Here is a 24551-nt window from a genome sequence, read left to right on the forward strand (position 1 = left end):
ATATCAGAAACCACTCTCTCAAGGAAAAAAAATGCAGATGAATGCCAGACGTCATCATTCAAATTTAAACAGAAAGTTGCCAGATTGAAAAGTGACATTACTGCACCTTCTCAATGATTTTTAGTAGATCTTTCTGCTTTTCATGAGGGTAATAATTGCAGCTTTTCACTGGTACTGTGGGGACATTTTACTCTCCACATCTACTCTAAAAGATTTAACTAGAAATCCCCTTGGTGAAGGAGGAATTTCAATTCCTCTTTTTTAAAGAAATACCGTCACTGCAATCTAAAAATGTTCAACCTTGTATGTGTCCAGTTGAACAGTCATTTTCACCATGTTTACAAAGATGTTTGAACTCAAGGCCCACTTGCCAGATTCTATATGTCCTGTAGCTGACAACTACATGTGCATGTGTCCCCTCAAAACATAAACTCAAGTTTAAAGCACCTTTTTCAACATTATCACACAGTTGTGAAGATGACATCTGCTCCACCTTCTAGTAGGTGCAGTAGGTTGTTATAAGGCTGCAGTTTTGTGAGGTTTACGCTGCAAAACTACTTCTCTAATTTTAGGGCTAACAAGTTCCTGGTTAGTTGTGATAAAAGATCAAGTCATAAAGTTCTTAAAGAATAAAATTAGTACACATAAATGCCTGAATTTAAAAACTTTAAAAAGTGACACTGAAGTTAAGTGGCGTTATACTTTATATAACATAGCTGACTTTTGTTTTTACATGAGACAAGGGGTATTTAAGTTTATGTTCCTTTAAAAAAATAATTAAGAGACATGTCTTTCCCAACGTAAGTCTATAGGAAAAGTCTTTTTGGGCTTGACGCATCATGTGATGTCAAATTGGCTTTTAATGTCCGGTGCAGTTTCTGGGGCCTTGATTTACACATCATGTGATGATTATAATGTAACCTGCCTGTTTTCCAGCCCATTGCCTATCATTATCAGGGGGCTCTTCATCACATACTGGATATTTACTATTGTTGGATTATTTCACTAAAATTGCAAGAAGCAAACTGTGCCGACCAATCATACAGCATGCTTTTTCTCCATATTGGTTCAGCACTTCTTGCTTACATCTAATAATCTGCCAAAATATCAGAGCAGGTCTTTGCATTAAGAGGACCATGTATCAGACTCTGTGGGTGCATATGGGTGGATATTGGAAGTGGGCCCATTGTACCCCCTATTCTGTGTGAATTGGATTGGAAAGATTGGAAAGTCCAGAAGAGCCGTAACATTAAATTGCTTTATTCGCATGCAAACTGCAGCCCTTTTTTTTCTTACAGTGAACCTTACATTTGTGTAGTAGTCAACACTTCCTTGTAACTACATCACTTCTGGCATTTACATACTTTTCTACTTCTCATACTGTCTTTTATAATGCCTTATCCAGATTTTTTGCCATTAACCTAGATCAAGGGTCGGCAACCTGCGGCTCCAGAGCCACATGTGGCTCTTCAGACCATCTGCAGTGGCTCCATGTGGCTGGGACAAAGAAATTATATGAAATGAAACGAAAGAATGAATGAGATGAATCAATTCTTTACATTTCAATTTTCATTCATCATAGGCCCAAATCAATTTGTACTCCACAATTGTATAAATGTGTAGCTTATGTACAGCATTAAAAATGTTTCAACAACTAAAATGTACATCATAACTTATGAAAGTCTACGGCCTGGTGCCTTAACCTCTACATTTCCGCAACTTGTGTTGTGTTTTGTGTTTCCCTTTGGATTTTAAATCTCCTGAGACATTTCTTTGGTGTCTAGCCTTTCATTTGCAATTGGGTCATCGCTGAATTCTGACAAAATCATATTAATAAATGCTCATTATGACCTATTAGTAATATTGGTAGGCTATTTTAGACTTAGTAGACTGTTTTGTCTTTATTGTAAGGCCCAAAATAAGGTTTGTGGCTCCATTCTGACATTTTTTCTGTTTTTCTGGCCAACAATGGCTCTTTAGTTAGTAGAGGTTGTTGGCCCTGACCTAGATCTAGACCTAGATCAGTGGTTTTGTTGCCTAAATTCAGCAAAACTGCAGCCTTTTTTTTCTAACAACAACGAACCATACTTGTATGTATGATGCGGGCGCTATTTTTAGAAGGATCCACTCTGCATTGCCAACCGCGAAATCATCATATGGGTAATTTTGACAAACGCTCATATGGGTCGTAATGGGTGGTATTAACAAACTACCTATTCTGTCGTTTTGGTTGGTGATCTTGTTGAGAAGAAAACTCACACTGCAAAAAAGGTGTGTCTAAAAACAAGATATAAATACTAAATCTGAGGGAAATTATCTTGCTGCATGGACAGATAATTTCACTTGACAAGATTGATTAAATTAAGATAGTTAAAAATCTAGAAATAAGCATGTTAAACGCTTAAAATAAGAAGTTAACTCTTAAAACAAGATAAATTAAAGCTGCAAGCAGCGGTGAACTGGTCCGAGCAGAGTGCAGTGCAAATTATTTGTTTCTTACCAAGATAAAAAAAAAACCGTTAGATTTAGAAGTGTTATATAATTGATCTTGTTTTAAGAGTTAATTTCTTATTTTAAGCCTTCAATGTGCTTATTTCTAGATTAAACAATCTCGATTCAAGAAATCTTGTCAAGTGAAATCATCTGTCCATGCAGCAAGATAATCCCTCAGATTTTGTGTTTTTATCTTGTTTTTAGACACACATTTTTGCAGTGCAGGGGGTGCAAAATTTGCTGCACATGTGGCCCTATAAATCTATAACACCCCTGCAAATGTACAGGAGAGTGTGATAAAGACATCTCATAAACAATGTCACCTTAAGTAGTTTAATTAATTAATTAGCACACTATGGTCTCGCGCAGGCTACTTCTCTTCCCAATGCAGCGCACGTGCACGAGCAGTGCGCGCAGGCCGGGAGCGCGCGTGGAGGCGGTCCGGGGCTGCCTCAGTTTTCTGTAATCGCTTTTCTGCTGCTGCTACCTCCAGTTAAATAGCGAGGACACGGGAGCGAGCAGACGGCCGTGTGAGGATATACTTTTTTCGGTACCTTTGGGATTACGACGCGGAATTGCAGCATCGACGGCCAGCCGCCAGGTAACATCGCCACATTTAGCCGCCCGCTCGTAGATACGCGAAAAGTAAGTAAATGTCCCGTGAAAAGTGTCGTTTTACCAGTGAAGAAGAAGAAGGAGGAGGAGGAGGAAAAGAGGGGGAGGAGGAGGAGGAGGTGGTGGTGGTAGATGTGTGGGACGAGCCTCCCTTTGTGCCGAGGCAGGGTCACTGCTCCTCAATGTGGACCTCCAGACACGGCGAGGATCCATCCGCACATTCCCCCCGCCGCTCCGCCGGCCCTCCGCGGACCTCCTCCATCCAGCCCCGCCGTGGGGACGAGTCCGGCAGAAACGCCTTCTTCTATGCGTATTTTCCATTGACTTTAAAACAACGAGGCCTGTTCTGTTCTGTTCTGCTTTTCCCTTTTTTTAAACATAAAACACCCCTCAGCGGTAATGTAACGCACCTCCTCCTCCCCCCGGCCTTGTAACGTTAGCCAGCTCCCAATAATGATCGCTTCTGTCGGACGGCTCGGTTTCTCTCTCCCGGTCGACCCCTATTGTGTTCTTCACACCCGCAAATGTTGACCTACCCGCTTTGACCAAACAATTAAAGTGATGTCTGTCAACACACGGACATCTTAACTTGTCTTCGGCGTTATTTTGGGCAGTATATCGTCTCCGCATCGACACTGGCAGCTATTGAACCGGGTACATTTTAACGGTGATGTCCCTATCATTACCGTGAAACGCCCCCCGGGAAAGGCGACCTGTCCGCCACTTGACTTCATCGTTTTCATTAACTTCTTCCAATATCACTTAGCTTACATTTGCCCGGTTTTTATGGCACATTTCAAGTAACAAGATATCTATTTTAGCCGTGTCTTTGTCGTCTGTAAAGGGGGGCATGTATGAGCCGGGGCACTGCTCCTATTCACAGATGGTCTCTTCATTTCGTCACACTGTTAAAATAATAAGTCATTTTTTGTCAAAATAGTTTTTTTTTTGCCTAAATCCTCTCCACCTATGGTAAAATCACCTACATCCTCAGTTGATCAGATCATGTGATTTTACCCCTTTAAGATAATGGCCTATGTCAAGTGTGTGACTTAAGCGGATTTATTATGCCTAAATCAAAATAAAATGTGACTGAGGCAATTTTTTTAACATGCCTTTGTGAATCAAGCAAGATGTGGTTACACTTTATTTTGAAGGTGTCTACATAAGAGTGACATGAGTGTGTCATAAACATGACATGGGCTGTGTCATGAACATTAATGACAATTTGAAGTAACATTAATGCTCATGATACTTGTCGTGTCATGTTTCTGACAGGCTTGTGTGACTCTTATGTAGACACCTTCAAAATAAAGTGTTACCATATCTTGCTTAAGTCACAAAGGCATGTTCAAAGAATAGCCTAAGTCATTTATTTCTCTTAAGTTACATAATTTACACACAGTGTTATTAATATGCCAATAGCCATCCTTTGTTACATCCTTTTGAGTGAAATTATCAATAAATGTCATATTTTACACTTTTGGTGAAGTTTTTTGTGTTTCCTGCAAAACTTGAAAAAATTAGTTAGGCGATTATTTTAACTGGGTGACGATTTCTTTAAGCGACCTTTCTGATCCGTAACCGATGAGACGTGTGTGTTACTTTAATCAGCCTGTAAAGCTTTTGAGAGTTATTTCATTCACAAATTTGATCATATCATTGACACAAAACCACAATAATATACAGTATTTGTTTCATTTAAAGGGAGAGCCATGACACAGGGCAGCAATAAAGTGTTTTATACATGTAGGCCAATAAAGCTACTCACATAAAGTCTTCCAAACAATTAACATGTAATATATAACCCCTAATAGATCATTAGATGACAGGCTTGTTATATCCTTTTTAAGAAGGGACTTATACATGTGAAATTCACAGCACTGCTGGCTTTGACAAATGTCTTTCATCAGCTCTCATTTTGCACATCCTTTGCTTTAACTCTCAACCACGTCCAGCTGTATATTGATTTAATTAAACCCATCTTACTATGGCTTCCCTTTAAATCCACCCACTTTTGCTTGAGCAAGTTGATATATCATCCGTATTGACCCTCTTCAAGTGGCTTTGCCATGCTCATGAGTTGTGGTGTGACATGTCTCTCCAGGGCCCACGATGTCCAGCGAAGTGCAGAGACCGGATGACAGCCCCAGCACCAGCGGGGGAAGCTCAGACATTGAACAAAGGGAATCGGTACCGCCGGAGCAGGAGCGAGAGCAAGCACAGCCAAAAAAGAAGGAGACCAAGATCTCGAGTAAAACTGCTGCTAAACTTTCAACTAGTGCCAAGAGGTAAGAAGGAAAAAAAAGCTGGCTCTGGAGAGCGGCATTTACACAGGGGTTTGTTTGTTAAACTAAAGGCCTCTCCCCTTGTGCCCTGAGGGTGTGAAGTTATATAAAAAGACTATAGTCCCACAGGCATTGTCATTTCAAGCATCCACGCTATTCAGTGTGACACTAAACCCACAGAAAGGAGCTAACTCACACGGCTCGGCACCAGAGTGTCATTGCTGTCATTGGAGAGAGATATTCCCATTCCAGCCTGTTTGTTTCAATAGATTTGCCTCATGCTCCGCAGCACTCTAGTCTCTCCTACATCACCACCGACACTTACCTTCACCAGTCTTCGCACTTATTCCCAAAAAAACACAAGCGATGACAGAATTATTATGCAACCAGTTGAGCACAGGGTTGGCTGAGGCCAGTGAGTCTTTTTATAACAGCGACCGATGTTATGAACATCTCCCTTTTGCACGTCTGCGCCTCACTTGAAAGCAGTTCTGAGAGAACATACAAGGGGCTGAAGCATGGAGAGTCTTTACTGTTGTCTGAAGTACAGTGTTTATATTAATGTGAGCAGCATTTGCACGCGCTGCCCTTCACAGTCTGAATCATTTTGCACGGTTATCTGAAATTCTCAGAGCAGACACGTTCATCCTCCTGCTTAATGTTGCTTTTAATTCTGTTTATGCACCACAGACTAATGACAACAATGAAAAAAGACAACAAAACATAAACATTTAAATATTAAAACTGATTTCTGTGGCCTTACCTCATATGCACATCAAATTAGGTGTGATATTTGGAATAAGTGAGATGTTCTCAGCAGCTATGTGAGTGTTGGACGCTGTGTTGTTGCTGCACATGTTTGAAGGTGGGATTTAAAGCAGCATTTACCTCATTACAAGCTCAACACACTGACTTCATGCACTGCACAATTGTCCGCTCCTTCAGCTTTTATTATCCACAGGAGATTTGCCCTCACAACATAGATTTTTAACAATAAAAACCTTCTCTTGCAGGATTCAGAAAGAGCTTGCAGAAATAACACTAGACCCACCTCCAAACTGCAGGTAAGATTATCTTATCTTTTTTAAAGCATTTCTCCACTGACTCATAAGCCTGTACGTACAGATGTTCAAGCTGTAATGGATGTAGACGGCAGAAACATGCTTCTTCAAGGCTCCTTGTCTCTTAAAAAGGAAAGGCCACGCTGCATTGCACTCGCTTTTGTCTCCGTTCCCATAATGCCGTTGTGTGTGTGTTTTGTTTGAGATGGTAATCTCAGGTGATTAGAGACTGTATTCTATTCTAGCATTGTTGTTGTTGCTGCATAATGCACGTTTGCAACCTCTGTTGAAAGCCTTTTAGATCACAGTATTATGGTTGAACTGGAAATGGTGGAAAATGAGCAGCAGTGTGACTTTAAAACCTGTTTCGATTCTCGCGTGGTTCCCCCCCTCGCTCTGCTGGGGATTTACCACAGACAATGGTTATTGTGTGCTGCTGCCGCGGCTCTCAGCCCTTTGAGGAAGAGATATGGTCGCGAGCGAGTGGCACACCACATGTGCATCGGTCTGTCTTGACTTGACAAAGGGCATGCCTTCGGGATGAAGTGAAGCAGCCAGATTTTATTAACTTAAATAACACAAAGTGACACAGCCATTGATTATGCTGCTGTTTATTACAGCACAATAATTACCCTCTGAATCAGCACCCCACTGCAAATTAAGACAGAAAATGGAGGCCACTCCCTGCAAGATTGAGGACACTTGTGGGAGACGCGGATGTTTTCTGACCATTTTGGAATGGCCGTATCCGTTCATTGGCACCTGCTTAAAATGATTAAGGAAAAGTGCTTCATATGACTCATCTGGTGATTTGGAATTACTTCACCCTAGACGGCCTTGTTTATTGCATGAATTAATCACCCCTGCTGGGTCTCATCAGAACCCCGCAATCATTAACGATAAACATTGAGCTAACCTTTTCATTCCAGCTCACAGCCCAGTTTTGTTATTGTACTAGAGGCTAAAAGAGATGTTGTTTTCCTCGAGGACTCTAATCTATTTCAACCCCCCCCCCCCCCCCCCCCCCCCCCCCCCCCCAACCCCCCCACTGCCACCCTCCCACCCACCTCCCCCAAAAAACTAGGTTGGCTCACATGAAGGATTTAGCTGGAGGACACGAGTAAGTCATTTGAAAGTAAAATAATCGCTAGCGGAAATTTCACAGTCATCGTCTTAGTGGGGAACTAGTTGCCTGGGAAACAATTAAGCTTCTTCAAGATAATCCTTTTCTGTGTGTGTGTTCCCTTTCTGTACACTCCAAAATGATACCAAAATCTAATAATGTGTTTTCTGTGATACACCCAACTAGATTAGCTCTCAGTTAACAATGACAGGGAGAAAAGGAGGGGCGGGGGGGGAGGGGGGGGTCCGATGCATCAAACATCAAATTTCTCATGCAAACGATCACAGCACCATTTCCATTCTTGCATGAATGGGTGCGCGCAGTAGAGCTAGTGTCGTCATTTGTATGCCATACGCTCCTCGCTCCCAGCCAGGTTAGCCTGAAAGGTTATTCATTTCTTTCCCTGCGACAAATGGAGTCACAGACTGTTGGGCCCCTCCAGGAGGCAGACAGAGAGTTGTGTTAAAGAGATTCACTTCGGCACATTCAACAAACGCTGCGCTGGGGGGCCAGTTGATGTATGTCATCTCATCTGTATCTCGGCTGAGGAGCCCCTCAGACGCCCTCGCCACTTTGTCCTGGTCAGAGAGAATTTGCCATCTTCATCACGTTAGTTAAAAATCTGCAGTCTTCCCTTCAGGGCTGCGCGTGTGTGTTTCTGTCTGCAAAATGGAGAGCTCTGCTTCGTGTCTTTCACTGTAGATGTGTGCTGAGAACCAGAATTTACCATTTAACGCCTTGGAAGTGTTGATGATCTAATTTAGTGAAACATCTGTGGCAGGAGGTGCCCATTTGATAAGTCTAATAAAACACCCACGCCTTTTCTTCTTCTCTTCTGCATCCATCTAAGGTTACTGTGTTAACCCTCAGCTGCGTTTAATATCACAAACTGTTTACAGCAACCCGTCTGTGTTGATAAATCACACACTTAGCGATGTTTCCTTGCTTTCCAGGACTATGAACAGTCGGTAATATCAATGCTTAAGTTGTTTTAAAAAATCAGTTTCCATACAGTGTGACTGAAAACTCACATACTTTTAGTGCTTTGTCACTACTTGGAAAAACGCAAGGAAGTATTTAAATTTGTCTCCGAGCTTTATCTCACTCTCGGCATTGTGACAGCTCGCTTGTCACCTTGGCAGTTGTCATGCATCAAACGAGAAGGAACACGCTGAAGCCCAAGAGGATTTGACATGGCAATTATTCTCACTGTCATACACTTCAAGTATATTATACAGGCAGCTTGTGCGTTTACACCTATTGATACCAAAGAAGAAGCTGGAACGAGTAGTGTTTTACTGACCTGCAAGTTGCACAAATATTACATTTTTTTTACTGGGAATAAAATGTGTTTTTGGATGTGCTTAAAAGGAACATGTCAGTTTCATTGGTGTTGGTTAAATTCGACTGTCAACATAATTGAGGGGTCTTTTTTTTTTGAGTAGACGGTTGTAAACCAAATCCTTAAATCTTGAATTTTCTGGGTACCTTTTTTTCGCTCAATTTTTACTTTTTTTAGTTCATTTGCTTTGGAAAACTTGTACACTGAATGCTCAAAGTTAGGGCTGCAACTAATATTAATTTTCACAATTGAATTATCTGCACAGTTTCCCCAAAGTTAAATCCCGAAAATGCCTTGTTTGTCCGCACAACAATCAAAAAACCAAAGACGATAAATAAAATTATATGAAACACAGAAAAGCAGAGAATCCTCACACTTCAAGAAGCGAGAACCACTTAATGTTTGGTGTTTTGGCGAGATTAAAAGACTTAAACGATTAAGAAAACAGTTGAGTTTGAGCTTTAGCTGAATTGGTTAAATTATCGTCTGTCCAAGAGCGCAGGAACAATGTAGTGATTCTTTAACTGAAAGAATCATTCTGCTTTATCTCACATTCCCGCCTGAATCACATTCCATCTCCCACATGCGATATGCTCCTTTCATAAAAAATACTCCTTTCTGCTGCTCAGTTCTTATTTCCATGCTTATCACTTCCATCTTGTGCATTTGCATTGCCGCTGTATCAGAGAAATTGTTTTAGCTGAATTTGTTATTGCGGCACTGCGACTGTTGTGACTTGTTACTATTCCTTCCTTGTAACGTTGATCCACAGACACCAACATTTCAAGCAGAAAGCCAAACAAAGACACTTTGACATTGTTAAAATAACAGCTACTGGTGTTGTACCTTGTGGTTCTGGACCACTGTGCTGTTTGATGTGTTTATCTTCTTCACACAGATGGCCAAACAGATACTTTCATTACAGCTACAACGGAGTGATGGCAGAACAATGTTCAGCTGCCTAGAACATAATAGTACATGTCAGGTTTTGGTGTCATCCCATCCACATTCAAAGTTTCAGATTTTTAGAGCTGCTATTGTTCACTGACGTTCAGCAATCACAGTTGAATAACCCATTGCAGAAGAGGCAGAGATACCAATTTCTCATCCCGAGGCAGCTCAAATAGATTAAATGCAACGCAGCCACAACCCATGCTGCATTTTGAGTAACAAGTTCTTCCTCTATCAGGTTGTCACAAGTCATTCTGGGAAATGTAAGAAACCACTAACTGAAGTGGAAGGAGATAAGGTGGAGGGGGAGTTGATACAGCTAGAAAGTAATTTACTGAACTTAATTGCAGAATAGCTCCTGTCGTGCTTAGGAAATTACAAACTGCGAACACTTTAATGGTATATAAACAAATATAAAGGATTGGATCTTTATTCTAACCAACTTACTGTTTCGTTAAGCTCCACCATCCTGGCAATGCACGAACCAGTTTACATGAATAACATTGGTGAATTTTCCACACGGAATTCTTAGTAATTTTCTAAACAATGAGTCCTTGGTGAGAGACAAGTAGTGTCTCGTTTATAGCTGGCAACCGTCAATTTCTGCCAGTTGAAATGATTTTCAGTGACAGATATTACCAGCTGTAGATAGCTAGTTAATTAAGCCAAAGTCAGTTCTGGGAGTTGGTTGAAAACACCATCACTGACTGACTTTTTAATGCCTCCAGGTGGATCTTTTTAAAACAAGAATCTTGCTAAAGGAATTTTGCATTGTTATTGTCTTGCAATATAGAGATAGTTAGTTCTTGGTGTGTATTGTGCGCTGTTGATTCATTACGTGGTAAAATCCAAAGCTTGACAGGCTTGTTTTAAGCTATAATTGGACAGTGGCTGTTGGGGGAGGGGTTAAGCAAACTGTCAATTCTTTGTCTTGTTTGTCTCTTGATTGGAGCAGCTGACCTCAAACACAGCTGTGATATATGACTGATCCTTGGAACAAATAACCTTCTTTGGTCCCTGAATTTTCCTGGTGTGATGTAATGCCCCCATGATGCCCAAATTCAGAGCTGTCACTCCCTGATGACATCATGCAAACTGTAGGGAAGAGTCTTTTCACGAAACACACACAGCTGGTCACTGCATCGCCTGCTGGCTGGCTTAACGCCTTGACATGAATATGTATCTCCATCATGGCCGAGGCTCACAGAGAAAGGATCCTCTCTGCAGTGTAGGTTCTGACCTCCAATTCTCTTCTCGCTGATGGGATCATCTTCATGTCTGTGATAGCTGCATATTAGTTTGTGCCATGTCCCCGGGGGATTATGTGCCAGTGACACACCCAGCATCATTTTTCACAGCGTTACCATTAAGCACAGCAGGGAGGGTTATCAATATTCATGAGGGGGCGGAGGAATGGAGACCGGAGGCAGGGGGATGAGCTGCAGGAATACCTCCCGGGTGTTCCAGCTGATCACTGTATTGTGCATGAATTACTGTGGGTCTGTAGCCTGGGTATACCCATGCTGCCTTGTACGCTCGATTTCATTTGGAACTGCGCAAGGGTCTGGAAACGATGGCCGTTTCTTAGCCCTGTTTTAGGGATCCAATCACAGAACGGGGAGGGACGGCAAGACGATGATGCATACTACTCTACAGATGGAAGCTTGTAGTTTTGTAGTTTTCTTACAGATCCAACATGGCTGCAGCAGACGCAAAGCTCTCTTTCGATCTAGCTGACAGTGTTTTAAATAGTTTAGAGAGAAAGTTGATTTTAAAAGAAGAAGAACAATTGACTTTACACTCCTGTTTCACCACCAAAAAGGATGTTTTAGCCTTGCTTCCGACAGGATTTGGCAAAAGCCTAATCTACCAACTACCCCCGCTACCGCTCACTGCTGTAGGGCCGGGGATCTCGCTACGAGACGGGGGACAGCGGAGCCCCCAGAGACCCGCAGCAGCTCGTCTATTGACCATAAAATCAGTGGATGTGTGTGGCTGAATGACATGAGGGGGGAATAAGGTTGAAAATAAATAATCTTTCAGAAAGCGAGAACTGGAGAAGCAAAGCAGCAAGCAACACTCTCTCACAGACACACACACACCAACATTGCCGGTAGACTGTGAGCTGAAACTATAGAGCAGCCAGAGTTGCAGAAGCACAATTGAGCATTTTAGTCTCAAAGTAGAGATGGGCTAGTCCGGCTATGTAAACATCCATTTCTGTCGCTCTACATACGTCATCTGGTAAAACTGATACAATTGGCTAAGAGCTACGTACAGACGCTTTTGATAGACATTCTTAGCGCCCAATAAACGGTTCTGGAGGATCGTAAACCACACCTCCTCTACGGAGAAATGAATGGCTTGTTTCCAGACTAATCTCATTTGTGATTAGTCTGGCGTTAGCCAGGCTCGTGGGTCTGTGTAATGTGATGCCAGTTTGAAGCAAGTAAAACAAGTGGAGGCTTTTATATGACAGCTACACTTGACCTTGGATGAATCAGGCCTAATTGATGTCTTGTTCCATAATCACCACCTTATATAAATATTGATGAATTATAGGCACCCTTCTGTGTCGGACGCTGGTGTGCTCCTGACCTTTCAGCCAAGGTCTTGTACATCGACTGCAAGAGCTAAGAACCTCCATGAGGGCACCGCTCCAGAATCAGAATGGCTTTGTTCACCAAGCAGAATAAATAAAAAGGGGTCTTCTTGTGTTAAAGCATAGTAAACATTTGCATAGGCAGAGGGAGGGGTCAGAGACTAATGAGGGAAGTTTGGGCAAAATCGACCTTCAAAGCCGATGAAATGCTTGTGGAATACAGAATGAGTGTGCAAATACTAAACAAGGTTTTATAGAATTTACCTCACATTTTTCTGTTGGGTTGTCATGTATAAATATTAATAAATATTAGGGATTACGCCGATCGATAGGCAACTGATCGGATCGGCCCGATATGATACAAGTGTTTGTTATGGTGTGATATACATTCTGGATCCAAAGGTGGCGGTAGTGCGCCGACATACACCCACAACATGTCTGCCATATGGAACTTTTTCCAAGTGAGTTCGTCCGATGTCACACACGCTAGCGGCAATTTATGCAAACGTTTAGACATTTAGAGAAATGTTGGTGTGAGAGTGAGCAATAATCATATGTTACACTGTACTGTGTAACAATGTGCAATAATGCCACCAATGTTCAGACTGGCATTTTGAGTTTGTTTAGCCTGTTAAATAGGCTCAATTTTTATTTGAATTTTATTTTATTCGATATATGCAACAATACAGCCATTTAAATGGGTAATATCAATAAATGAGTGAACTTTCAACATGAAGCTCTTGCCTGTTCTTGACTGCCCTATAGAGGCCATGTTGGCATATTGTTTTCCACAGTGCCACTGCTGCTATGAAGGAATATTAAAGTTACTGCTATGCAATAAATAAAGGTCAATCTAGGTAATCTAGTAGTATCTAGTAAATAAATGATTACCAGGTTAACATGAATGAAAGACTATAGGCCTGTGCATGAGTGGATGAATTGATGGGGGGAAAACAAGAGTAAAATATAAATATTAATATCGTCCCAAACGATTGATCAGTTCTGATCGGTAATCGGATCGGTGAGGCTTTAGGTGATCGGCGATCGGCATTGCTCCCAAAAAACCTGATCGGACCATCTCTAATAAATATGAATATTAAATACCAGGTCATTTTGACATTATTGATACCTGGGTACCTGCTGCTCTCTCTTCTCTCCAACAGCTAGTTTACAGTCTCCGCTGCAGTGCCCACATCACCCTGCTTCTTCTAACTCATTCACAATGCTGTCTTCTAATTACTTGTTTGATCCACCCCAGTTTAATATAATAATTTGTGGATTTCGTTATGGTCATAAAGATCATAAAAGTAGCATTACACATTGTACTTGCAATTAACATTCAATCAGCAAAAAAATTTAAAGTATTACCAAAGTAAACCAATCCTGAATACTGATGGTTGAAATTTGAATACCAAATACTTTTTGATTTCAAGCATTAAAAGGTTTTACCCTAAAATAGGACACTTTTTATTATCAATTTGTTGAATAATCATTTAGTTTGTAATTGCAAATATAACGTCTTCAAATGTCCAAATGCAGTGATTTTTAGTGTACATTCATATAAAACAAAGAAAAGCGGCAAGACCTGACAGTGGAGGAGCTGGAACATAGACTGGTTGATGGTTTTGCTTAAAAAAGGCTTAAACAATGAATTGATTATCAGTATTATTGCCAGTTAATTTTCTGTCTAATTTATACAGATCTAACCATCAGAGTAACATCAACTATTCAGTATGGATTCAACTTAAAAAGTCACAATCAAGTAGTTTGCATATGATTCATATTCTTACAGCGTTTCTTTTTAAACTGAATATTAAAGGAGAAAAACTGAGGGCCCTTAGGTTGCAGCAATGAAAACACTGCAAATGAACAGCAATATGATTTTATAACATTTATAGTAAATGTATAATCGCTTAGATAATTAAAAGTGCCCTGAAAAAGAACCATGAGACAGGAAGAAATATGCTTTCTGGATAAAAAAAAAGCTCACACCTAAAGATAAATATAGCTGTGGTATGGCTGGTTCAGGAACAGAAGGATATTATTGCATACAGATGGACAGAGCCAGACTGGGTTCTGCTGATTTGTTATGGCCCCCATTCTCCTTGTGCACCTGAAACATCTGCTGAAAATAATTTCCTTCCCCAGCCGACCAATCTGCCCTCATCGTTTTTTCTCCTCACACAAAGTTTTGAGTGGAAAAGAAATAAATTTGCTCCTATAGAACGACGGCAACAACACGCTCTCCCTCTGACACCGGCCTGAGTTTAATTTATCCTTAATGTTTTCCACTGCGGCAGTTGTTTGACAGCGAACACGGCCTGCCTTGATTCATGTGTGTCATTGAATTCTCAATGTCCTCATTTGTGAGGTAGTTTTCTGGCAAACATTTGTCCAGAATGTTATTAATGGGTTTGTGGGGAAGCCGAGCATGAAGCACGGCGTGTGGACATTTTGTGGTGGAGTGTTGCCATTACACTGCCGGTTTCACAAAAGCAGTTTAGGACATTGAGTATGACTGAATCTAACAAGAAAACCAAACAGAAGAACCTTTTGGCAAGCAAAAAAATACAGTAACTCACCAGTAAACACTTTGCATGAGATCCCATTACCCCTGTGAGATCTACAGAACTGATGGATTTCCTGCCAAGACGGTTTAAAGTGTCTTAATGACATTTTTGCGGTCTGTGGGGACGAAATGTTAACACTCTTAACACGCTGTTGCAGATGGTGTAATGAATAATAACCAGTGAATAACATCCCGAAGAAATGCCCTTTTCTCAGTGCTGATTTGTCTAACCTGCAGCTTAAAAGTCTTGTTACATTTCTGTACCTGCAAACCTCAGGGCTAATATGGTGTCAAGGGAAAAGACCAACGGAGGATCAGGCTCGGCAGCATATCTGGCAGCTCAGCTTGTTCTGATCACTGACCTTTTGGTAATAAGTCCATTCCCCCGGCCACAGAGCCAAATGGCTGCCCAGAGTGCTTTTGCAGAGAGAGGCTGAAGAGTCTCTAATTATGGCTGAAGAGACTATGGTGCAGGTGCAGGGCTGTGAAATTAAAAATATTAACATCATACTCCTGACTAATTTAGTTTATAAATTGCAAGAGGCTGCAGTTGTCTCGGAGGCAAATCTGTTTTTTAGGCAGTTTCCTCTCCTGCAGCAGTGTTCCTGTAAATCCCTGGACTGCACACCAATATGCATGTCAGCACAAATTCTAACTTGTTTTATTCAAGCAAAGCAAATGTTTATAATTACCCCTCCACATCCCACATACCCAGGAACACTTACTTTTATGTTCTTACAGAAATTATTTTGTAAAACCTACCTATAAGCCCACATCGGTTGTGATGAATATCTCAGACATGTGCTCTTCACATGTTTTTATTTCATGCCAAATTGCAAATCTTTGGTTTGAGGTTCATGAGGTCCTCATTTATGGAGCTGAACCTTGTTTTGTTTTTTGGGTTGTTTTTCTTTACAATTAGCTGTTGTGTCATCCTTCACCCTGGGTATACAGCCATGCTTTGTTGGCTAAGTGATATTTTTATGACTCATGATGTTGTTCTGTTTCCTTTATGCAAAGCCTGTGTGTTATGGTAATGATATATGCTCTGCATTATTCATTTTTAGCCAGAGGCAAACATTTGCACTGCATCAGACACTGGCTGCATGTAGCAGCTTCAGATGAGGAGAAGAAAACTGCTTACCACACCAAAAGAATCTCTGTTGTACCTCAGAAGCATCTTGCTGAATTAAAAAGGAAGGCTGAGGAAAATAAACAGATCCCCTGCTTTATTTACAGCTTTGTTAAAGTGACTTTAAACCTCAGTAAAGGACAAACTTCCTGAGTGGAAGGCCAGTTCTTCAAACCTCTCTTAAGAAGTATACTTCCTGAATTCGATACTGACTGCTGTTTAGATTGATTCAGCCCAGCATGCGGGGTCACCCTCCTGTGAGAATAAAATTGTGCTATTCCCTTCAACTTGGAAAGCATGCAGCCACCTACTCAACCATTTCCCCCGTTGCTGGATAAACCGTCCGGTCAGTAATTGCAGTATTCATTGCACACATGAACAATAAAAGGCTTGATTAAAAAACAAACCATGTCATTTGAGACAATAAAGACAAAAGAAGAGAGGAAGGAGGTGTCACCTCGGCCGTTGAGCTGCACAGTAATTGGTCTTGGGGCTCTTTCACGGTCGGGGGGAAAGAAGATTGCTTCATTAAAGTTCCTCTTCTGATAACCGCAGCAGCCACACTGATAGAAAAGACGATCTTAACTGAATGACGGTGCCATTAGGAAAAAAAAGTGCCCGTGGGGAACGAACTGGAATGGCGAATAATGCAGATAATGGCTTTATTTGTGCATGGCGGTATTCACAAGCTCCAAAACATACTGATTCACATTCAATTACTGGTTTACTTTCCTGTTTTATTTATCAGCCCCTTGGTGCAGTTCTTGGCTCAGACAGCTATTTACCTGCAAACAGCTCGCTGTGTGACAGGCTGCTCTGGAACATACTGCTGTTGTGCTCGCTTGTATCGCTGTGTTTCGTGTTTTACACTACTAACATGGTTGCATGATTTGTTTTCTCACCTTTTTCTTGTTATGTGAATGTGATATTCCATCTATCTGATCTTTTGAATGTAACATAATCGTAGAGTATCAAACAAAGGTGGCTTAAAGAAGTGTCGTGTGTTTCACAGAGCAGCTGTGCTCAGCTTTAATTCATGTGGGTTACAGTGGATTCCTACAGGGATCAGTTTCTGTACTTTTCATACCGCTCTTGCAGCACTTAGTCCATTAATATGCTCAGTATGCTACAAACAGCTATATTTTCACAGAACTCTTCCTAAATATACTGCTTTCACCATCTGTTACTGAAGTCTTTGGAGGTATTCGTCAAAGGAGCTAAATTCATCCAAACGTTCTTGTGTTTGTGAAATCAATATCAGCATCAGTTTCAAAGCAAGGTGGCGAAAAATAACATTTCTTTGAAAGGGTGTGATTTTTTTTCTGAGAAAAGAGGTTTAACTTTGTGGTCAGGCCAAAAATTTCACAGATTACCCAACACCATCAGAACTACTCACATGCCTGTGAGTTACACAGTTTAATATAACTGGACAATGAGTAAAGAAAGAAACATTCAATGCATATTTTTAAATTGTGCATACAGTCTGTCACTAATAAGACTCATCTTTGAAGTCGTACCAAAGTACTCTTTGGAGTTGTTTCTTTGTAAAGTGGTCATACTGTTCTGTGATGGATTTCTGCTGGTTTTATCTTCTTTTAGCATCTTTTAATAGTGGTTGATTTCAGTTATATCTTTATTCCAAGAATAAATCTGATTTGTAATTGCAATCTGCTCTGGAGTGTCAGCTAATTTCCCTAAATTAATTCAGTTTATATTTAACATATCAATTTTCTCACAAAAAACGTAGACATGTCTTTTTTTCCTCGCTGTAAATAAGATCAGAGTAGATGAGTTTACTTTATGAATTCACCTGTGAGTGGCACAGGCCTATCTCATGGCTACATCTCTTTCATCAACCTACCCGAGCTCTGGCATCTGTGGGAATTGGCTCTGGGTGTCAAGATAGGTTAGTGATTTTAGCGGAGATTAGCCCGGCTCTCATGCCGAAAGATAAAGGTTATCTTTTTACATTGGCACCAATGTGCAGATTGCCCTGTCTATGAAATAAAGCAATGTGGATGATTAAATGGGCACCCTGGTCTCCCATACTGCACTGTATCACAGAGAGGAAAGGTCATTCAATATATATGGAAATTATTACTGCTGTCTGTGATTATAGGGCACAGCTTGGATAGTTTTCAAGAACTGAGAATGAAAGGTAAAAATGACGAAGTAGGTGTGTGGTAAAGTGTACCTTTTATATATGTGAAGAAAAAGAAACATTTTTCTTAATCCTCCTGCTCTGAAAATGGTCTCAGTGCAGTTTCTGGCTTTCAAGGTGTCCAATCTTTCTCAGCCTTGTGTGCACTGATGAGTCTTTGTTGAGGTGAGGCATCGAGCAAGGTCAGCGTAGGATGCAATTACTCGTTCCTTTACAAGTTCCACAAACACTCTGAGACTGAATCATGATACAAGCTGGTGTTGATGCTACATTTACAGAAAAATCTGAACTGGTGTATGTCGTAAAAATAAGACCGTAAGGAGAAAAACCTCAAAGGAAGAGAGCAGCAGTGTGAATCTGTGGTTAAACACTATTTTGGTGCTGTGGTGCAGAGGAAGTAGCACAGCTGTCAAAGTGGGTTCCTACATGAGTGTAATCTCAGAGGACAGGGCAGTGGCAAGACTCTCACGGACACCCGCACCCTAATGTATCCCAGACCCTTGAAACAAATGACCCAAATACTCAGTGAATCAAGGCATTTGGCTGACACTGCACTGCAGATTTAGTGTTACTTACACAGAAGTTATTATTATTGCAGCCTCCAACAAAGCCCATAAGCAGCACTGTTACACCAGTTAACGTCATGTATTTGTGCCGAGCAGATCCGTCTGCCTGAAGAGGAGATTGTTTTTCCGTAGAGAGAGAGAGAGCGGGAAAAAAGACAGGAGTGACATGGAATATTTATCTGACTGTCGTTCTCACTTTCAGGGCTTTGTGTAAGATTATCGTGGGTTTGTTCTTCTTAACGCCTTCATTGACTTCACATTGATTAAATGATGCTGATTTTCAATGAGCACTTGCGTGAGAAGACTGAATAAATAAGCCTGTTGATTTAAAGTTGCCTTTGCAGAACTGGAATTCATATAATGCCTTGATTAGCCAAGAATTACTGTGAATGGAATATGTCAGTTGCAGAGCACAATATTCTGCAGAGCTATTAAACAGGGTTCAAGGAATCCTCAGCTATTTAACTCTTGTCATTAGGCGTGCATTAATTAGAGCCGGGGGAATGGGAGCTCATGCGAACATTCACTGATGCTATGAATCTGTGGATTGACTCAACTTGAGCTCCTCACTGTCTCCACACCGCTCACCTCTCCCAAGACTAATGGCCAAGCAAGAGACTGTCAGATCCTGAATGAGCTGGCCCTCAACCAGCTGCAACAAAGCACCACAGGAACGCCGAGTCGGTGGGGGGAGGAGGTCTCCAAGCAACAGCCAGCGGTGGCATGCACATTCAGCTATTGACTTAGCCTTTATCTACAGCCCTTGTGTGGTTGTCAGATCCCCTACAGCAAATCTCGCTGCTGAGCTAGGACCTCTGTGATGCTCGCTCATCTCTATCTTTCCATCATGTCTAAGTTATTATCAGGGCTACAAACTCATCAGCCTCAAAAGGAAGTAAGCTTCTTTTTCTATCGAAGATGTTTGAAAATGGAATAGTCAGCTGCTTCTTTCACCGTGGTGTCAGGGAGGCTTTTTGAATAGTGTTGCGGTAATGGAAGTGTTACCTTGAGCTGTGTGTGGCACAGAAGTGTAAGCTGAGAGAGGAGATTGCCTAGAGCAAGGAAAATAAGCTGTCTATGTGGTTCTGTCAACAGCAGGAAATGTAGAACGTAATGTTTGGGGATTTTGAGAGGGATCGCAACAAGTTCTGTTGTTATATCTATCGTCAATCAGTCACACTGACTAATTGCAAGCTAAACAGGACTTGCTTGAATTAAAAAAGTTTGTACAACATGTCATACAAACACATCTGAAGTGTTTATAGCTGTTCTGAAGGGCCATCTCCAAAAACAGGGTGAAAGCCAGCCCTCAGAGACAGGAGAGAGAAGGGATAACCGTTCAAATACTTTAGACAATCTTTCCTCAGACATTTTCATAGTGTTGCACTGTTTTATAGATACATAAAGAGCCGAAAGTAATTTTATGGAGAATGAAAAAAGAAGTGCAATCTTTGCTTACATCACATCTGCACGCCTGATTGATCTCTGCCTGCAGTGGGCATGCTGGTCGGATTGAAGCATGCTGATGCCTTAAGGCCGCCCCTCTTAGCTGGCATCAGACTGAAAATGTGAGCGGTTGCTTTTGAGGGGGTATGTTGCTGCAGCTGCAGGTAAGATGTGAGATATAACCCACAAAGTCTGGTTTAAATAACAATAAGAATCTAAAGTTGGATCAGATGCACTGCAGTTTTATAATTAGAGAATGCATTTTACAATTCTGGAAATTAAGTACAGTGGCAAATTTTTTATCCATGGCCACAATAAAATAAACTGTAGTAATGCAGCATTCATGTTACAATGTAACTCACATGGAGTCTGTGCTTGCACACATTTCATTGGCCACGGCAGCATCTTGCTGGATGGTTGTGAAAAAAATGTAGCCATTGTCAACATTCTTGACAACCCTACATTTTTTTGCATTCACCATACTGGTCACATACAAACCGATAGGCTGCAGTCGTTCAAAATGAGGCCTTAGACCAGGGGTGTCAAGCTGATCCATGAAAGGGCCATGTGGCTGCAGGATTCTGTTCCAACAGAGCAGGAGCACACCTGATACAACAAATCAACTGAATGAAGACAGTTCAGGTGATTGGATGAGTTGAGTCATGTGTGCTCCTGCTTAGTTGGAATGAAAACCTTCAGACACGCTGGCTCTTTCATGGATCAGTTTGACACCCAACTAACAGACTGATGGGTCTCTGTTGACTAAAGATTCTTGTTGTTCTTTAATGTTCTTTTTATTCAGATTTGGCTTTATATTATAACATGAAAAGTAGTAACATCTATTTGACTGGCACCATATCTAAAGAGATACTTTAATATCAATCTGCAGAGGGACAATAAATACAAATATAAATACAATTTGATTAATCAGTATAGTCAAATAATATCTGTGACTGTTTGAATTTGAATTTCCTCAGTCAAGGACAGGCCTTCATCTATTTAACAGACTTTTTCTTTTTGCAACGTCACATCTTGCGCCAAAACTCAGCTAAAGCATGATGGAAATATTCAATTCCTCTGCTCTAATTTAAATAACACAACAGAAGAATGTAGTACGACCACCAGTTCGTACTTGCGGTTCGCCCCCTCTTTATATTGTTATGACAAGCTTTCGAAGCACAAGTAACTGTTGGCTATCAGATGTCAACATCTGTCTCTGTGCGCCTATAAATCCCTGTATTTGGAGGTCATTTCCTGTAGTTGGTTTAGATAGCGCTCTCTCACTGACTAAAATGCAACACAGTTTGTTTGGAAGAGAAACAAAACGTGGTCATATAGAGGTAGCATCGTTTGTGCCTGACAAAACAAATTAAACAAATATTGTTGATTCTCTCTAACCTGTTTATTGTGAGCATGATCTTAAACACCTTATTTGACAGTTTTGTAGAGCAGGCCCCCTCCATGTGTATGTTGGAAGTTATCAATTACTGCAGTACCCGTATAAATATTAGGTTTACAGAGACAAACACCCAGTATGTGTCCTCTTCTCATGCACCAACAATGCCCAGCATGGTCCCCTTACATTCTTTGCTTTTGTTATTTTATTTTCACTCTAACAAAAAAAAGATTTTCTTTGTGCCTGAAACAACAAGAGTCCAGATTGGCCACTTCCTTATCAACAGTGTATTTTGAAGTAATTCCCCGGAGAAGAAGTAATCATAATTAGCTAATTAAAGACGGCTTAAGAGAGGGGCAGTGTGAAAGAGTGGTAAAGTAGATTAGTTGAAATTTGCATGTGTTGATACTGAAGGAGGAAGGAAATGTCTAGTGTCTTATTTCTATTTATGGAGAATGATCCTGTTTTTCAAGGGCACGCTTGGAGCCAGATGCTGCTTTTAACAGTTTGCCGTTTGAGGTTATTACACAGGAAAATCTCTGTCTGAAATTATTGGTTCATGTCTGAATAAAAGTGAAGAGTTATACAACAGCCCTGAGTGTGTCTCGGGCAGTTTTGCACACACACATTTGTAAGCACATCTGCCAGCAAGCTAAGGGTTGGCGTTAAACACCGTCCTGGTAATTACATGAAATCACAGGGATTGTTCATTGTCCCGAGCTTTGTGATCTGGACATTGTCCCGGTCTCTTCCTGGCTCTGCGCCAGCTCAGGGTCTTACCACAAACAACAGTGGGGGAGGGAGTCCTTAATATGGAAATAGCATTAATTACTGAGCCTATACAACAGATGTGACCTTCAGCCTCCGCTTCAGCATAAATACTCATCTCATGAATGAAAACTGGCTGGAATATGAAATCTTTTTTGCACTGCTTGGTCTTAAAAATATCTTGTTTCTTACTGTCTAAAAGTGACTTTCTTTCAATCTTTCACTGGTGTGTGTCAGTGTGTGTGTGTGTGTGTGTGTGTGTGTGTGTGTGCGCACGCTTCAGTTACTCAACTCCCAATAGCAAGTAATCTAGTCTTCTAATCAAAATTTTGAAAGATAATCTAAATCTTTCTAAAATAGCCTTGAACTAAAAACCTGCAAACCTCCACGGCTTCAGCATTCCCCAAATCTCCATCATTAACTTGTCAGAATCCGGCATTTACCGCCTGAGCTGCTCTCTCCCCCAAATCTCTGTCAGCCCGCTGGCAGTTAGAACACCAGGCTGTCGAGTCCAATGCTCTGCGCTGATTAACATATTAACACGTCTTTTGTTTCAATTTTCTAGCGCTGGCCCCAAAGGAGACAACATCTACGAGTGGAGGTCGACCATCCTGGGACCCCCTGGCTCCGTCTACGAGGGAGGAGTCTTCTTCCTGGACATCGCCTTCACGCCAGACTACCCCTTCAAACCCCCCAAGGTCAGCAGCTTGTAGGCATAACTGTTAAAATATTTGGATGTTTGAGTAGCTAACCAAGTATGAACTTCCTGCACAGTCAGGAAAAAGGGGAGCACATAACTGGGTCATTTCACGATCTGGAAAAGTTAAGAAATGATACCAGTGTTGAAGAAACATTTACACATATACGACACATTTTCTTCCATCACAGGCACACAGTCACATTATATTTAATATTTTTTTTGTGCAGAATGATTTGCAGTCTGTTATGGCCATGTGGCCTGTCATTACCAGCAGATAAATGTTCATATCATTTGGAGTCACATCCCTGGCTCCCTGATGAATAATTCCAATATTCACTGTTCTTTTAGCTCCTGAGGAAAAAAATATCGGGCTTTTTTTATTTGCTAAATGCTTCACTGTGCTCACCAGATAGGAGTTAATTTTATCTGTCTGCCGTCTGATGCTGGGCAGGTCGCATACAGTGCGTTTATCTGAGCTTTTGTGCTGAAAACGGCTGATGAGAACAGTGAACAAAAACAATCAGCAGAAAGACGCTAAAATGCTGTCTGTTGGTTCAGGAGTGACCCCTTTTTAAACAAGTGATACATTTATTAGGGATGCACAATATATGTTGGCCGATAATGGGAAATTTATATTATGATGTATCAGTCCGATAATTAAATTATAGCTGATAATACAAAGTCAAATAACTTTAAGCATTAAATTAAACAGCGTAGCAACTATATTCTCTGACTCTGGCTAATCACCAGTATCAAGTATTTAATACATTGAGTATTCAATTTAAATTCCTAAATCAAGCCAAAGCATGTTTTGAAATGGTTTAATGCACTTTGCAAGAAAAGAATAAATCAAATTTGAAGACATAGAATAGTTTTTTGTTTTTGTAGATTTGGTTCATAAACTAGCATAAACTACAGTTTATGAACTCATTTTAAGTACAGAAATGTAAAATTTAACGGTTATCGTTTTGGTATTGGCAAGAAAGATCATTATGAGCTGGAGAAAATCCAAACTATGCATCCCAACCATTTATAGTAATCTAGATGCTTGAACTTTGATTTCAGCTGTTTTTATAAAAATATATTCACAGTTGTTTTGAGCAAGGGTTACTATAAAAGCAAAATGACACATTCTTCTGTTGTGCACAGTCTGTGTGCTTTCCCATGATTATTAAGCTTATCAGAACAGAATCTAATTATCTTATATTATATGGGCCAAGTCCTGTGACAGACTGGAAGCCAGTCCAGTGTTTACTCTGCCTCCTGCCCTGTGTTTACTCTGTGAACCTCCAGCCACAGACTTTATTGAAAGATAAAGTTATGACACAAGAGCTTTTG

At 40.9% G+C, this 24551-nt stretch overlaps 1 protein-coding gene across 1 annotated transcript in view; it reads left to right on the forward strand.

The window, feature by feature from the left end:
* Positions 1-2952: 2952 nt before the first annotated feature.
* The window catches only part of LOC131976506 (ubiquitin-conjugating enzyme E2 E2), a 28041-nt gene continuing 6442 nt past the window's right edge, over positions 2953-24551 (forward strand). The window contains exons 1-4 of the mRNA XM_059339569.1: positions 2953-3094; positions 5216-5399; positions 6410-6460; positions 23079-23211. Coding sequence (XP_059195552.1) covers positions 5224-5399; positions 6410-6460; positions 23079-23211 — 360 coding nt within the window. The 5' untranslated portion in view covers positions 2953-3094; positions 5216-5223. The remainder of the gene's footprint in view (positions 3095-5215; positions 5400-6409; positions 6461-23078; positions 23212-24551) is intronic.

Source organism: Centropristis striata, chromosome 8 (assembly GCF_030273125.1).
Source record: "Centropristis striata isolate RG_2023a ecotype Rhode Island chromosome 8, C.striata_1.0, whole genome shotgun sequence".
Lineage (NCBI taxonomy): Eukaryota > Metazoa > Chordata > Actinopteri > Perciformes > Serranidae > Centropristis > Centropristis striata.